The following is a 17,265-nucleotide window of genomic DNA, read 5'->3' on the forward strand; positions in this document are numbered from 1 at the left end:
TGATCTCCTTTAGGATGGACTGGTTGCGGAGATCCAACTCTCAAGAGCCTTCTCCAACACCACAGTTCAAAAGCATCAATTCTTTGGCGCTCAGCTTTCTTCACAGTCCAACTATCACACCCATACATGACCACAGGAAAAACCATAGCCTTGACGAGACAGACCTTTGTTGACAAAGTAATGTCTCTGCTTTTTACTATGCTATCTAGGTTGGTCATAACTTTCCTTCCAAGGAGTAAGCATCTTTTAATTTCATGGCTGCAGTCACCATCTGCAGTGATTTTGGAGCCCAAAGAAATAAAGTCTGACACTGTTTCCACTGTTTCCCCATCTATTTCCCATGAAGTGATGGGACCAGATGCCATGATCTTCGTTTTCTGAATGTTGAGTTTTAAGCCAATCTTTTCACTCTCCTCTTTCACTTTCATCAAGAGGCTCTTTAGTTTCTCTTCACTTTCTGCCATAAGGGTGGTGTCATCTGCATATCTGAGGTTATTGATATTTCTCCTGGAAATCTTGATTCCAGCTTGTGCTTCTTCCAGCCCAGCATTTCTCATGATGTACTCGGCATATAAGTTAAATAAGCAGGGTGACAGTATACAGCCTTGACATACTCCTTTTCCTATTTGGAACCAGTCTGTTGTTCCATGTCCAGTTCTAACTGTTGCTTCCTGACCTGCATATAGGTTTCTCAAAAGGCAGGTCAGGTGGTCTGTATTCCCATCTCTCTCAGAATTTTCCACAGTTCATTTTGATGCACACAGTCAAAGGCTTTGGCATAGTCAATAAAGCAGAAATAGATGTTTTCTGGAACTCTCTTGCTTTTTCAATGATCCAGCGGGTGTTGGCAATTTGATCTCTGGTTCCTCTGCCTTTTCTAAAACCAGCTTGAACATCTGGAAGTTCATGGTTCATGTATTGCTGAAGCCTGGCTTGTACATTACCACATGTAAAATAGCTAGCTAGTGGGAAGTTGCTGTATAACACAGGGAGCTCAACCCGGTGCTCTGTGACAACCTAGAGGAGTGGGATGAGGAGGTGGGTGGGAGGGAGATTCAAGAGGGAGGGGATATATGTTATACTTACGATTGATTCACATTATTATAAGACAGAAACCAACACAACACTGTAAAGCAATTTATCCTCCAAAAAAAAACAATTAAAAAAATTCTTTCATTAAAGAAAGATAAGAAACATTTCCCCTTTTATTGTGTTTTTCCAGAGCAAGGTGGATTTCTAACAGGCCCAAGGCTCTCCTTGGGGGAGACTTTGTGTTTACAGGCAAATGAACTAATTTGCTCTTCTGCTTTGCCCAAACCCCCTTTGCAATCTTTGTTAGTCAAAGATAGGCGAATAGCAGTGGTTTGACCCACCTGCCTTCCAGACTCAGCAGCAGAGGACACCCTCAGCTCTAGACAGCCTCCTCTTCTGGTAATATTTTTTGGGCTCCTGCTATCATCTTCTCTGCCCATACCAAGCCTAGTAATGTGCTTCCCAGTGGAGATATACTGCATGTAGCAGCATTTTTATACCAGTAGCCTGGGAGCATCCCAGCCCTGCACTGCAGCATAAAAGCATAACATTTTACCCAATGCGTGATTGTGTCAAGGAGTTTCCCTGGCCATGATTTTCCTTCAAAAGATCTTTTTGCTATACCCCAATACAAAAACTTTTTTTTTAAATCTATTTGCTGCAAATTGAGCTATACCTTCTCCTGACAACTTAACCAATTTCTTGATATCCCCAGGAGATCAAGGCCAGACACTTGGAATTTCTGGTAGCCCAGGACCCAAGGGACAACCTGGGGAGCCTGGCTTCAAAGGTAAGGCTGCTCTACTTTTGTCTCGTACATTTCACAGACTCCTCAAAACTGAGCATTGGAAGGAATTTTGGAGGTCAAACCTAAGTTCTGCAACTTCTGTCCAGTGCAGAAAAATTCCTATGTGACATATATCCACTCAGAGGCAGTCAACATTTTCCCCAAGCAAACCAGCCTACTTTTTCTTCAAGACTCACAGACTTACGGGATAGTCTAAGACCTTTAAGATAATGGTGTCTACTCCCTTAATTTATAGTTATCCAAACTACTTCTCGAACCTTTCCACCCATCACTCCTACTCCTGGGAACACTCGGAACAAGTTTACTTACTTTTTCAGTTGGGCATGTGTGCATGCTAAGTCGCTTCAGTCATGTCCGACTCTGTGCGACCCCACGGACTGTAGCCCACCAGGCTCGTCTGTCAATGGGATTCTCCAAGCAAGAATACTAGAGTAGGTTGCCATGCCCTTTCAGTTGGGCGGCACCTTTCAAGTATGAAGACAGTTGCCACAATACCTTTCAGAGTTTCTTCACTGGATGCAGCTGCCATGGTGGCTCAAAATGGCTTTACCGTCCTGCCCCTACCCCCACCTCCTGTGGAGGAACATACTCCCTGAACTATAGCCTGATCACTCAGCATTTTTCTTGATTTTGTAGGTGTGAAAGGAAAAGAAGGACCAGTTGGTGATGTGGGTTTCCCAGGAAACAAAGGTGAAGATGGGAAAGCTGGTATTTCTGGAGACGCTGGCCTTCCTGGCTCCCTAGGTACCATGACACGTGACAACTTTACTCTGAAAAATTTCAGATCAGTGTCAAGACTCCTTCTGAATTTCTGCCTTTTTTTTCATTCTGAGGACTCCCCGGAGTTGCAGGCATGAGAGGAAATCCAGGGCTTCCAGGTTCTCCAGGCCACTCAGGGGCAACTGGGCCCCTGGGTCCCCCTGGCCTAATAGGAACCAAAGGTATGTATGTTATGGAGTGGCAGTGGATAAAAGGGTCCTTTCCTCAAAAAAGGATAGTAACTACTTTTTATTAGGAGACCCTAGCTGGGGTTAAGCCATATCCAGGGGAGTCACTGACTGAGCTGCATGAGAGGTAATGGGAAAGGAGGAAGAAAGGAGAGAGGGCATGAGTGGAAACAGGAGAACATGGGGTCCATGGAGAGCAGAGTTAGGAAGGAAGATCATCGCCCTGGCTTAAGTAGCCTTTCCCTGACTGAGAGATTGGGCAGCAAGTCTCTGGGAGCTGGCAACTCAAGGTCTCGGCATTGCCACTCTGAGTTCTTCTTGAAGTTACATAATTAGGTACCATCCTGGAGGAGGTCATGGCAACCCACTCCAGTATTCTTGCCCAGAGACTCCCATGGACAGAGAAGCCTGGCGGGCTACAGTCCATAGGGTCGCAAAGAGTCGGACACGACTAAAGTGACTTAGCACAGCACCGCACTGCTCTTAAAGCCTTGTGTGCATGCATGTTCAGTCGCTCAAGTCCGACTCTTCGCATCCCCGTGGACTGTAGCCCGCCAGGCTCCTCTGTCCATGGGATTCTCCAGGCAAGAATCCTGGAGTGGGTTGCAGTGCCCTCCTTCAGAGGATCTTTCCAAGCCAGTGATCAAACCCTTGTCTCATGTCTCCTGAATCGGCAAGCAGGTTCTTTGCCATTAGCACCACCTGGGAGGCCCTCTTCAAGCTATACTGGTCTCTAATGAGAGGAGGTGGAGACTAGGGGTGGTCCAGTCTCTCGTAGGGCATTAATTAATGCTTCAAGAATGCCCAGAACGTTTGAAATGAGGACTTTGCAGTACCCTTGGGGGCAGGACCTTTTGCTGACCCTTCATGATTCAGAGTTGCTGGAACCATTTCTGATCTTCTCTCCCCTCAGGTTTCCCTGGACTTCCAGGTTTACATGGACTGAATGGGCTTCCAGGAACCAAGGGGACCCGTGGAACTCCAGGTAAGCAAGACTCTGGAAGGCAAGGAGAACACCAACTATTCCAGAAGCCTGATGGGGCTGATCTTGAGTTCTAGGCCACAATGTATCCCATATCCTTAGACTCCTAGATGTCCTTAGTGTGAGTGAGTGAAAGTCGCTCAGTCGTGTCTGACTCTTTGCGACCCCAAGGACTTATACAGTCCATGGAATTCTCCAGGCCCATGGAATTCTTCCCTTCTCCAGAGGATCTTCCCAACCCAGGGATCAAACCCAGGTCTCCCACATTGCAGGTGGAGTCTGCCAGCTGAGCCACAAGGGAAGCCCAAAACAGTGGTTAGAGGTGGCTGGATTAGAGTTTTATAGAAATTTGGTTAACATTTATTGAGCATTATGCTAAATATTATACCTGAATTACCTTATTTACTGGAGTTGGTAGCCTTTCCCTTCTCCAGGGGATCTTCCCAACCCAGGTCCCCCACATTGCAGACAGATTCTTACCAGCTGAGCCACAAGGGAAGCCGAAGAATACTGGAGTGGGCAGCCTATCCTTTCTCCAGGAGTTGAACCAGGGTCTCCTGCATTGCAGGAGATTTTTTACCAACTGAGCTGTCAGGGAAGCCCTCTAGATGTCCTTGCCAGCCCCCAGTTGGGGATGCCTTGATGTGTGTGTGGGGGGGGGGCGGGGGAGGGGTAGGAAGCTGAATGGAGTTTGGCCTTCTACCTGCATCAGCTCTCCTCCCTATCATTTCAGCCCTCAGCCTCTGGTGTCTGTGAGGCAGACTCCCTGCAAGTGAGCTGGGCACAAGGGCCTCACCCCCACTGAGTTGTGTCCCCGCATCTCTCTGCATCTCCTCCTAGGACCTAGTATAACTGGTGTGCCTGGGCCAGCTGGCTTGCCTGGTCCCAAAGGGGAAAAAGGTTCTCCAGGAATTGGCATCGGAGCCCCAGGAAAGCCAGGTATAAGAGGACCCAAAGGTAGTCGAGGTAAGTGAGCCCAAGTCACACTTGGCTGGGCAGCCAGGGTTGGGGTTCCTTGGGGTCATGTGGCTCCCAGGGATGAGTTGTGCATGTCTTTACCTCTCTGGGGATTTCAGAACCCAAGTACTGACAAAAAGAGGGTGGGCTCCACCTCAGGCTTTCCCAGGAAGGGGTGTCAGAGAGCAGTTCAGTGAGTCCTCTCTAGCCTCCAGCTTCCCTCCAGCTCTCCCTTATTAACCACAGGGCCTCTCTTTCTCACTTTGTCAGAGTCTGGTTTTAATGGTCCTGAGGGACTGGGCTTGTCCACTTAGCGAGAGGTTTACCATAAATCCCTTGGTGTCCAGGGCAGTTGGCAGTCACGGGGCCCTGAGAAGACAGTGTGGCTGCTGGAAGGAGCCCAGGACTAAGAGGATAAATATCTCCCTAGGACAGGCACACAGCAAGCAGTTGATTAGGATTTACTGGGTTTACTAGAAATCAGATTTCACCTTAATCTCAGCCCCTGACTCATCACATAGTCTGAAGTCCCTTTCTGAGTCTCCCTTCCCCTACTTCTCGGGCTTCCCTGGTGGCTAAGTCAGTAAAGAATCTGCCTCCAATGAAGGAGACCTGGGATCAATCCCTGGGTCAGGAAGATCCCCTGGAGATGGGCATAGCTACCCACTCCAGTATTCTTGCCTGGAGAATTCCATGGACAGAGGAGCCTGGTGGGCTACAGTCCACGGGTCACAGAGTATCAGACACAACCGAGTGACTTTAACTTTCACTTTTTTTTCACTTCCCCCACCTCTCAAATAACGAGAATGAATTCTGATTCTTTAACTCTCCTTAGAAATGTTGTAGAGATGCATATACCTCCTACTCAGTGTAGAACAAGACATGAATTTCATGTATCACCATAGCTGAAAGCAGGGGCTCTGAAGTCAGACTACTGGATTCCAATCCCAGCTCTCCCTCTCACTAGCTACACGACTTTGAACAAGGAGGTTACTCACCCCTCCATCCCAAAGGAACCCATAGGTTTCCTTTCCTATAAAATGTGAATAAGAGAATCTACCCTATATATTTGGTGAAACATCAGTGAGGAGTGAAGTAATCCATATGGAAGCACCTAGCACAGTGCATGGCAGCTTGCCTGGTGGCTCAGCTGGTAAAGAATCTGCCTGCAATGCAGGAATCCTGGGTTTGATCCCCGGGTCGGGAAGATCCTCTGGAGAAGGAAATGGCAACCCACTTCAGTATTCTCGCCTGGAGAATCCCATGACAGAGGAGCCTGGCAGGCTTCAGTCCATGGGGCCACAAAAGAGTCAGACATGACTGAGCAACTAAGCACCTTACACCTTAGCATGGCACATAGTCGTTGGTCAAGAAACATTGGCCATTCTACTATCACATGTTACCTGGGGAAATCACATTTGCAAAATGTTCTGTCCTCATAGTTCTGGAGCCTGATGTCCCACCACATCATTTTATGCATTTATGTGCATGTTTGTATAATGTGCGTAGGTTTTCCAGGAACTATATTCATGCATTCATTCATTTCCAGCTGCATTTTATGTTGGGGCATCTGCTGTCTCTGTGTTTACTCTTTCCTTTGTCTGGACCAACCTGTACTTTTCTGAAAGCCAGCAGTTTCTCCAGATGTGAGGGCTTAGGAAGGGAGGCTTTGTGGCTTCTTTGGCAGGAGACAGAGAAAGGTCTGGGTCCTGGGTGGAAGCACAGGCATGATGCCTTTTCTGTTTTTAAATCTTGACTATGAATTCCTGGTCATTACAGTATTCATTGCCTTTGGCTATCTGAGGTAATAAAATCACAAACACAAATGCAGTAAACAGCACATGTCAAGATGGATACATTTCAGGTGCATAATGTTGAAGGGCGAGAAAGGGGAAGTTGCAGAGGAATATGTTTAGTGTGATTCCAACCAATATTTGCTTAGGGATGCAAATATGCACGGATATTCAAACTGTGATGAAGAGGGAATGATGAACACAAACCTCAGGACTGGTTGCCTCTGGGAGGGAGGGAAGATGGTGAAACCTGTAAAGGGTGTGAAAAGAACAACCTAGAGGGATGCGATGGGGTGGGAGGGAGGTTCAAGAGGGAGGTGACTTATGTATACCTATGGCTGCTTCACGATGATGTATGGCAGATACCAACACAACATTGTAAAGCAATTATACTCCAATTAAAAACAAATAAACTTCAAAAAGCCAGGAAAGAAAAAGAAATTCAAAGGTATTGCTATCTTCTTTTCCTTAAATTGGGTGGTTGGAACACAGATGTTCATTCTATCTAGATGATTTTTAACATTTGCTTTATAAATATTCTTCTCTTCTTCTCAATATCTGATTAAAATAATGTTTTAAAACATATATATCAAATATATCCCCAAACAGGAACTGAATCTCTAATTTGATTATAGAAATCAATGTATAACGAAGGTTTACCCCTTAGTAAATTTCCTAGGAGCAAACCCTGTCCCTACAATACATTTATCTAAATAACATTAAATTATGCCATTTATTTCCATATTTGCAGTATATACTGAGAGGCCACATTAGTATATTTTGGGTTTTTTTTTAGGGCTGTGATGATGGAATAAGTTGGGAAAATATGCCGTCTTGCATTTTCATCATGTGATCACTGAAAATATCTCATTCTTAAAGAAACACTTGAGTTTTTTTTTTTCTAACTATGTGAGGTCAGTAGTACCTTTATTTCAGGTTTAATAATATATTCGTGTAATTATAAAATCAAGAAACAGCTTGAAAAGAGGAGTTAGCTGCAAAAATTGCCATGGAAACAAACTTTATAATCGGGGCCTAGCCCACACTTACTCTACTATATGTGGTGTCTTGTTTATTTGTTTTACATAATTTCAGCCCATATATATGTATAGATATACGAAGACATATTTTCAGGACAAAAATACAGTATGTCTTTCTTTTCAGATTTTTACCTTTGTGAAAATAAAAACTACTTCAAAGACTCATCAAGACACAACTAAAAGTAGTACCATGTGGTTTTGTGACTAGTTTTGTTTTTTGTTTTTACTTTGTTTCTTTTCCAGACTTCTAATAATTGGAGACTTATTGAAATTTATTTTTTCCTCCTTTATATTTTGTCAGTATTCAATTAATCAATGAGCTGTTAATGATGCCCAAATTAACCAATTTGCCATCTTCCCTTATAAGTTTTCATGGATTTTCTATTTCTTAGCAAAATATGAGAAATTCTACATTAATATTTTCAGCTTTTTGGTCAGAACAATCAAATGCAACATTAATATTTTGGTATTTTCTTGTCACAAACAAGAATCTCAACCAGCAAAACAGTTTATCAATCAATTTGAATTAATTCCTCTTCATTTAAATATCTTCTAGAATATACCAAAGTAATAAATACACTCCTTCCATGTTACAAGAATAAAATAGATTTCTGCATTTGTATATGTAGCTTTGATATGTTTTCCCAGCAAAATTATCATCTATGTTTTTGATGTATGCATATTACATACATCTTCTATAATCTGTTGAAATTTTTTTGGTTTTGAACCTAATAGAAGTCATCCCACAAACAGAAATTTGAGCAAATATTATGTACGTAGGCCAGTAAGTGGCTATTTTCCTTGGCCAAATGGAGAAGGGATTTAGGCAATTAAGAAAGCATTTAGCTAATATCATGAATCACCTATAAAACTGGTTTCCAGCTTGCCTGGAAGACCCAGAAATTAGCCAGATAAGACACCAGGGGTGTCAGCGCCCTTCCCACCTCCATTCTGTTGGAGCAGGTGAGGCTCTCTTCTGACTGGTTAGGGGCTACACCCTACCTCCGTCTATAACCTTCTTTGGGCAGCAGCAGACAAGACTGGCTAACTCAATGAAACATTATACAATAGGTTTAAAAACACCTCAGGAAACTTCAGTTCCAGGTGCGACAGTTATACCTTCTTTTCTTCCTGATTTTGGGGAAATCTGTTTAACATATTTCCATTACCAGAGAGGTTGGAGAGCTAGAACTTTCTGAGGCTCTGTTCATCCCAATTCAATGCCAGTGGGGACTCTCTGAGCCCCTGTCAGCTGTTTGGGGCCACTGGCTGCCAAGGGAGGAGCAAGGGACAAGAGCCCTCTGCTGGCCTAGGCTGCTCTGGCTGCTACCTAATGGCTTCCATTTTCTCTGAGAGAGCCTGGCCCTCTAATAGGTACACAAAGCCCCTGCAGCCCCTTTTATTTATTCTCTGCAGGTTTTCCAGGTCTCCAGGGTGCCGTTGGTCTCCCCGGTGCACTGGGCCTCTCCTTGCCTTCAGTCATAGAAGGACAGCCTGGCGACCCTGGGCGACCAGGCCTAGATGGAGAACGAGGTAAAGCCAGGAAGCCCAAAGAAGGCTGGCATTGCCTTGTCTACAGTCCAACCTCACACCCCTCCCCCTGCAGGGACACAGGGGACCGGAACGGGCTACATTTTGCTAAAAGGGTTTGGAAAGGCCTGGGCACTGGGGCCCCACAGAAGGCGAGGGAACATTATCTGCCTTGGGAATGGGCTTTGGCTTCCTATCAATGTCAAGGCCTTCCACAGTGGCCATTTCCTCTGCCCCCTGCCCTCATCCCTCTTCCTATCTTATCCCTAGGCCGCCCAGGCCCCCCTGGGCCCCCAGGCCCCCCTGGGCCCTCCTCAGATCAAGGCGACCCTGGAGACCCTGGCTTCCCTGGAATTCCTGGCCCTCAAGGGCCCAAAGGAGACCAAGGGATTCCAGGTTTCTCTGGCCTCCCTGGAGAGCTAGGATTGAAAGGTATGGCTGCATGGCTGGCAACTGGGCCCTTTCCCACTCCACAGTTGGAGATGGCCCCTTCCTGCCACCCTGTGAACAGAGACCAACTGATGATGCTCTTCTGGCCCTTGTCTCTGCTTAATCTCAAGCCCCCTTCCCCCATCAGCACCACCGTGTCAGGCCCTGACTTGCTTTCCTTTGGGCTTTGCCAGGCATGAGAGGTGAGCCTGGCTTCATGGGGACTCCAGGCAAGGTTGGACCACCTGGAGACCCAGGACTTCCCGGGATGAAGGGGAAGGCGGGGCCAAGAGGTGAGTTGAGAGCATGTACCACCTGCTCCTGAGCTCAAGGGAGGGGTTTGAGTAAGATTCTTTCAGGAGTCATTTATCATGGTACCAGAAATGGAGTTTGTCCACCTTGGGGATACCGCTGCCACCATCAGCTCCCAGGACTGAAGGCCACTGCTGCTTTGCCACCATGGATCCTACCACTGACCTCCCCTCTCTGCATCATTTCTTATTAGTGTGTACTGGCTTGGCACTCAATTACCACTCATCCATTTGCTGAATCCAGAAATGAAGCCCGTCTTTTACACCACTCCCCTCAATCACACACATCCAATCCTATTAGCAACTCCTGGGGGCTGTGTTTCCTGAATGGGCCTTGCATCCGCTCCCCTCTCATCACCTCCAATACCTCTCAGATCCAAGCCACCAGCATTTCTCACGTGAATCACTGGTGACCTGCTGACTGGTCTCCATGCTTTCATTATGCACCTCCCCCAACAATTGTTTCTCCAGACTGTGGTGGGAGAGGTCTTATTAAAGCAGAAATCATCCATTGGTATCCCATGGCATCCCTCATCACCAGCTTTTACCCTTTGCTGCTCACTGTGCTTTTCTCACATTGGCCTCTTTCTGTTATCCAAAAACATCACACCCTGGCTGGCCACAGGGCCTTTGCACATGCTAGTTCTACTTCCTGGAATACTCTCCCCTACCTCCAGCCCTATCTAATGCTTTAATAATCTCAGCTTAGGTTTCACTGATTGTAACAGGCCACTTATCACTAAAGCAGGTTCTCCACCCTGTAGCCCTCTCTGCTGTGGGATGGATCCCACAGTCATTGCACTCTCCATTTTCCTTGTAGCACTTTTTACAATTTGCAGTAAGATTAAGGTTTTTTGTCAGTTATGTATATTTCATCTTTATCAACAGACTCATAAAGGTCTTACCCACTGCTCTATCCCCTCATCTACCAGGAACTAGAACTCAGCAGGCACTCAAGCAAATTGACTTATTTGGCTTCTATCAGTAAGCCAGCTGGTTGAGTTTGATGTCCTAGGGTGTGATGCCAACTGAACCTCCAGGGGCCTTCCCTAGCCACCTCCTCTGCCTCCGCCTGACATTTCCATTTCTTCCACCTGCCCACAGGCTTATCCGGCCCTCGAGGTGCTCCTGGACACACACCCATTGCAGAAGCCATCCAGGCTCCCCCTGGACCCATGGGCCTTCCAGGCATTGATGGCATCCCTGGCCTCATGGGAGACCCCGGAGTCCAAGGACCTGTGGGCCTACAAGGTGAGTAGAGTGCCAGGGAAAGGGAACTTAGTTGGGAGCTGAGATGGCTTTGATTGGGATGCTGAAGCAACTGACTGGGAACCCCACAGCTTCAAGGGGGTAGCTTCATCAAGCATTTCCTTGGTTTCCTCACAAAGCTCCCAAGCTTCTTTCCAGGAAGGAGGGCCCCCAGGGCCAGCAATTGTACTTGGCTTCAGAGGACGTGGGCAGAGCACAATAGCTAATCCAGACAGCTTGTCCCTCACTAATGTGCTGCTGCAGGAAGGAGGGAGTATGGTGGGCAATAAAGAGCAAGGGAGAAAGCCCAGGGTTGGGGGACAGAAAACCCAGCTTCTAATTCCAGTTTTGCCCCATCTGGAGTAAGCTAACAGTCTCTCTAGGCCTCAGTATCCTCATTTCTGACTTGGGACCCCAGCATTTGCCCTGTGTCCTTCCCAGAGTTGCTGGGAGGATGAGAGCAAGTGAGGACAGGTGTGTGAAGGGGTTCGGAAGGGCTAAGTTCAGAGTGGGGTCCCAGGGCCGAGCTACCCAGACGTGAACTAAGGACTAGCCTAGGAGGCTCAGCCCTGTGCTCAGCGTGTACTCCCAGGTGACAGCCAAATCTGCCCTCTTCTGGTGAGTCCTGGGCATGACACACAAGTCCCCTTTCTCTGGGGAAGACCTGGAGAAGTCCCTCTTCCTCCACATTGAGTACCCCACTGTGGGCCTTCTCTCCTTGCAGGATCTAAAGGTTTACCTGGCATCCCCGGCAAAGATGGCACCAATGGACTCCCTGGCCCACCTGGGGCTCTTGGTGATCCTGGTCTGCCTGGACTACAAGGCCCTCCAGGATTTGAAGGTCTGGCAATGTCAGCAGTAGCAGGCAGAGGGTTTCTATAAGGGTTTGAGGCTTGGTAGTGAGTCAAAATCTCAAATCTTAGAATTAGGAAACCTGGCAGTAAAGCTTGACACTACTAGGAGGCTGGAAAATTGGGCTCTCATCCATTCACGCCGACTCCATTCTGAGCTGTGACGGATCAGAGCCCTATATTCCAGAAGGTGAAAAACTGTTCCAAATAGTTCTCTGGGTTCTCTTCCAGCTCTTAAGAGCTATGACTCCCCTGCCCTGCACCAACCCCCTTCTACCAAGGGATTCTGATGTGGACAGAAGGGGGTTTGGTTCAAGGGAGAAGAAAAACTGAGGTAAGATATGGCTGTTCTGCTACTTACCTCCTTTTATATCAAAAATGGCAAATCAACATTCCTGAGGCTCACAGGAAAAGTGCTGTGATTGTTAGCTATGCCTGACAGGAAAGGAGGGTGTGATTTTGCCTCGCTAACCCCAGCTCTGCCTTCGCTGCCTTTGATTCAGTGGGTCCTCAGTTATCTCCTATGAAAGCCTGCAACGCCAGCCCGAGAAGTGGCCCCCTCTGCTCCCTCATCCCATCCCAGAGAACCCAAGGTTGGGTGACTGCGAAAGAAAAACCGGATCGTGTGCTTTTCAAAATGAGGACTCTCTAGCCAGATACATCTGAGTTGGCATTCTAGTTCTACCACTTACTAGCTGTAGGTGGTGAGAGTCAGTTTCATTATCCACAAATTGGAGTGATAAGGTTGTTGTAAGGATTGAGTGAGCTAATGCTTGTACATAATGCCCCCTGCTCAACGCTTGCCACCAAGTGAGTACCTGCTGTTGTTATTGGCTGTACCTGGCTCACCCCTTTTCTGCTCTCTCCATCTCAGGAGCTCCAGGGAAGCCGGGCCCCTTCGGGAGGGCTGGAGTGCCTGGGCAGAGCCTGAGAGTGGGCTACACCTTGGTGAAGCACAGCCAGTCAGAACAGGTGCCCCTGTGCCCCAGCGGGATGAGCCAGCTCTGGGTGGGTTACAGCCTGCTGTTTGTGGAGGGGCAAGAGAAAGCCCACAACCAGGACCTGGGTAGGTACCAGCTCCCACAACCACCCCTGGCCATCTGTCCCCACAAGGACCACTCCTTGTTCCTCCCAACCATTGGTGGGCCCATGTTGGATAGTGGGTTATAAGTACCAGGTCTACAGTCATTCATGCAGATCTGGGTTCAAACCCTGGCTCTGCCACTTACTCTGGACATGTTATTCAACCTAATTTACCTTCTGCCTCCTTCTCAATGGAACAAGGCTAATTCTAGTACCTGTCTCATAGGTTGGAGTGAGGATTACAGAAATCACCCATGTAAGATGCTTAGAACAATGTTTTACATATATTTGTTGTTGTTGAATTGCTAAGTCATGTCTGACTCTTTGTGACCCCATAGACTGCAGCACACCAGGCTCCTCTCTCCTACACTATCTCCCAGAGTTTATGCAAATTCATGTCCACTGAGTCAGTGATACCATCTAACCATCTCATCCTCTGTCGCCCCTTCTCCTTTTGCCTTCATTCTTTCTCAGCATCAGGGTCTTTTCCAATGAGTCAGCTCTTTGCATCAGATGGCCAAAGTATTGGAGCTTCAGCATCAGTCCTTCCAATGAATATTTAGGGTTGATTTCCTTTAGGATTGACTGGTTTGATCTGCTTGCAAACCAAAGGAGTCTCAAGAATCTTCTCCAGCACCACAATTCAAAAGCATTAACCATCCATTTAACATTAACGATTAGTGCTAAGGTGCTTAATCGCTCATTTGTGTCTGACTCTTTGCGACCCCATGGATTGTAGCCCACCAGGTTCTTCCATCCATGGGATTTCCAGACAAGAATACTGGAGTGGGTTGCCATTCCCTTCTCCAGGATGTTCCCGACCCAGGTATTAAACCCAGGTCTCTTGCATTGCAGGCAGATTCTTTACCATCTGAGCCACCAGGGAAGCAATTAGTAGTAGTAATAATAATATGACCTGTGAGTAACAATGATTACCCAAGAATTAACTGAATTGTCTTCAGGTGTGCTGACTCTGAAACGTAGACTCACTCTATTAAATGTTGGTTTTACAAAATGGGTTGATTTAGGGAGTCTTCATTCAGTTTCTAAAAAGACTCTTCATTATCCAATCTCTCTGGTACATAGAAAGTAGGATTTGATCAGCAGACATCAGGGTGTGTACAGTAGTCCAGGACCAGAAGGAGAGGCAACCATGCTCTGGAACAAGCAGTTGGATATGAATCCAAACCACCATATAGTCCAGTCGTAGTGGCTCCAAGGACAATCCCAGCCCGGTCCCTCAGCCAGACCTTACCTGCCCCTGCCTATCTTCTCTCCTTCCAGGGTTTGCTGGCTCCTGCCTGCCCCGCTTCAGCACCATGCCATTCATCTACTGCAATGTGAATGAAGTGTGCCACTATGCCCGACGGAATGACAAGTCCTACTGGCTCTCCACCACTGCCCCTATCCCTATGATGCCTGTCGGCCAGACACAGATCCCCCAGTACATCAGCCGCTGCTCTGTGTGTGAGGCGCCCTCGCAAGCCATTGCTGTGCACAGCCAGGACATCACCATCCCACAGTGCCCCCTGGGCTGGCGCAGTCTGTGGATTGGGTACTCCTTCCTCATGGTGAGGCCCCACACTGCCCCTTCCCCCAGGGTAAGGGCCAAGGGTAGGGAGCGCTTGGAGAGAAATCCTGAAATCAAGTGCTGAGGGAGCTGGGTGACACGAGGGCCGGGACATTAGGCCAAATATGAGGCCCATTTGTACTCGACAGGTGACAAACACTAAATGTCCCCTCATGGGCGTGGTACAGATTACAAGTAAGAGTTCCAATAAAGGGGACTTCAGAGTAAGAGCTGTTAGATCCATGAGGGGAAGGGCCCATGGTCTAACCACCTGGTAGACTATTCCATGCTGTCTCCCTTCTCTGGAAACCACCATGGGCTCGGAGCAAAGGGTTCTGAGGAGAACTGCATTCTGAATCCCACTGGATTTTCCTTAATTCAGCCTTTCTCAAATTTCTTCATCAGTGGAAATCTGCCAGGGGCACTAGCATACCTGGGGGACTTCGAGGGCATCAGCAGTCTGAGAGAAGCTGGCTACAATGTAGCCACAGCCCAGGAGCTGTGGGCTAGGAGGGCATTCGGGAGCTCGGAGGAGGCACTCCTGGTCCTGAGGCAGGGACAAGGGTCCAAAACACAGCGTTTGGTTTATTGACCTGACATGGGGCTGAACCAAGGGGCCAGAGCTCAGAGCTGGAGAAGCAGAGCCTGTTGCCTCCCTGGTGACCAGCTCACGGCCACCCTCTGTCCATTTCAGCACACAGCCGCCGGTGCAGAGGGCGGGGGCCAGTCCCTGGTCTCTCCTGGATCCTGCCTAGAGGATTTCCGGGCTACTCCTTTCATCGAGTGCAGTGGTGCCCGGGGCACCTGCCACTACTTTGCCAACAAATATAGTTTCTGGCTGACAACAGTGGAAGAGAGGCAGCAGTTTGGGGAGGAGCCTATATCTGAGACGCTGAAAGCCGGACAGCTCCACACCCGGGTCAGCCGCTGCCAGGTGTGTATGAAAAGCGTGTAGGGTGGCACCTGCCACTCTGCCCCTTGCTCTCCCTTCCTGCACACAACGGTCACCTCACAAACCCGAATGGTCTGAAGAAGAAAGGCCTAAGCCCTTTGGCCCATCTGTCAAGCTGTACCTTGGAGTCTCGTTTGGCCTGGACTACTGGACCTTGATCACTCCCACCCTCAGGCCCCCTGGGCGAGCCCACCCTGCTGAGGTCTGCTGTCCCATTTCAGTGAACCTGGTGCTACAATTCGGTTTGGATGTTTGCGTGATTCTTCATGGCTACCTCAGAAAGACCGCTAGGCCACCACTTTCTTAGAATGCTCGCTTTCCTCACCATCTTGATCAGAAAGCTCTTCATGACAGCTAAGGAGCCATTTCTCTATGTCCAGAGGTCACCACACATTATTTGACTTAAACTAGAGCCCAGTGTTTCCACACACAAAAAATTTTCTCTGGTTCAACATTATGGATGGATAGAGCCTGCACAGGGCAAACTCTCACTCTTCACGGAGACAGAATGAGGTGCTAGCCAGTAACCTGGGGTGAGCTTTGACTCCTTCGACAGTAAGCACAACTGTGCTGGAAGGCCAGCTGCCAAGAGGGGCTCATCAACTTCATATGGTCATAGACAAATCAATTCCTCCTTGTCAGCTCCCTCCCCAGCCACAGGCAGCAGACTTGGCCTGATGCAGAGTAAAGCAGAGGATGTACCAAATGGGGTCAGACCCATAAAGGGAAATGAGAACTGCCGCCCTTTCTCCTGGGCTGGGGGTAGAGAGGAGGATGGGTAAGGAGGTGTGAATTTTGCTTTTGACTCCAGGAACAAAAAGGTAAATCCCTTGCCCCAATTTCTCAGAAGCCCTTGTTTATTCCAAATGCCATCCAGATGTGTGCAATGTGGCAAATCAACACTGCAGTGCTGGTTGCTTTGCATTTTGAGGCTGTGAGAGACTTGCCATTAAAATTTCCATCCAATTGCTGTTTCATAGGTAGCCTGTTAAACCATTTTGATGTTTTTTTAAGCCTCATAAAAATCTAGCACACTGCTCTCTTTAACAGTTAGCAGACCCAAAGCAAGCCTGGACAGATTATAAACTATATCGTATTCTGTTTAGGAAGATTATTTTAACCATTTCCTTTAATTATCAGTTTCCCAGAACACTTAGCTATGTTGACATGAGGCAATTCCTTCCAGGTGATTCTGTTTCCTTAAATATTATATAAACTGTGCCAACACACACAAAGCATAATCAGTATAATCCAAACTATTGTTACCTTCACCTCTTGAGTAATAAGCATGGTGTCAACTTTGTACATTGCAAATAAAAGGAATTCAATGTGAACATTTGACTCTTTGACATTCTTTGATGAAAATTTTTCTAAAGCTCATGTCACTGAAATTCCTAAGTCCCCCTCAGAGCCTTGGAGGTTCTTGTTACTGCAAGTTGAGCTTTACAACATAACAGTGAGACACAGAAGAATACAATGAAAGTCAAGGCCTGAAAATGTCTTCCAACAGGCAACAAATCTATAAGTTGTTTCAAGATAAGCTTACTACTGTTTTTAGCCCCATCACATGCTTGAGTTCAAGAAAGGGCTTTCCATACTTCTGGGTTCTCAGGATCATTTGTAGATTAATAAAAAGGAGAGAAATTTTAAAGTCATTAAAATCAAATCTAAGATATATTTGCATGTATTTGTATATGCATAAAATATAGCCTCTGGAAGGATAAACAAGAAA

General features: G+C 47.3%; 1 protein-coding gene across 5 annotated transcripts in view; it reads left to right on the forward strand.

Annotated features, from left to right (window-relative positions):
• The window catches only part of COL4A6 (collagen type IV alpha 6 chain), a 349,227-nt gene extending 332,360 nt beyond the window's left edge, over positions 1-16,867 (forward strand). For all 5 annotated transcript variants that reach the window (XM_060408094.1, XM_012107575.4, XM_060408095.1 and 2 more), the window contains 13 exons: positions 1,748-1,822; positions 2,477-2,584; positions 2,674-2,781; positions 3,701-3,772; positions 4,610-4,735; positions 8,976-9,092; positions 9,360-9,521; positions 9,713-9,811; positions 10,934-11,080; positions 11,802-11,918; positions 12,803-12,994; positions 14,296-14,582; positions 15,276-16,867. In XM_060408094.1, coding sequence (XP_060264077.1) covers positions 1,748-1,822; positions 2,477-2,584; positions 2,674-2,781; positions 3,701-3,772; positions 4,610-4,735; positions 8,976-9,092; positions 9,360-9,521; positions 9,713-9,811; positions 10,934-11,080; positions 11,802-11,918; positions 12,803-12,994; positions 14,296-14,582; positions 15,276-15,536 — 1,871 coding nt within the window. In that variant the 3' untranslated portion in view covers positions 15,537-16,867. The remainder of the gene's footprint in view (positions 1-1,747; positions 1,823-2,476; positions 2,585-2,673; positions 2,782-3,700; positions 3,773-4,609; positions 4,736-8,975; positions 9,093-9,359; positions 9,522-9,712; positions 9,812-10,933; positions 11,081-11,801; positions 11,919-12,802; positions 12,995-14,295; positions 14,583-15,275) is intronic.
• The last annotated feature ends 398 nt before the right edge of the window (positions 16,868-17,265 follow it).

Source organism: Ovis aries, chromosome X (assembly GCF_016772045.2).
Source record: "Ovis aries strain OAR_USU_Benz2616 breed Rambouillet chromosome X, ARS-UI_Ramb_v3.0, whole genome shotgun sequence".
In the NCBI taxonomy this organism is placed as follows: Eukaryota; Metazoa; Chordata; class Mammalia; order Artiodactyla; family Bovidae; genus Ovis; species Ovis aries.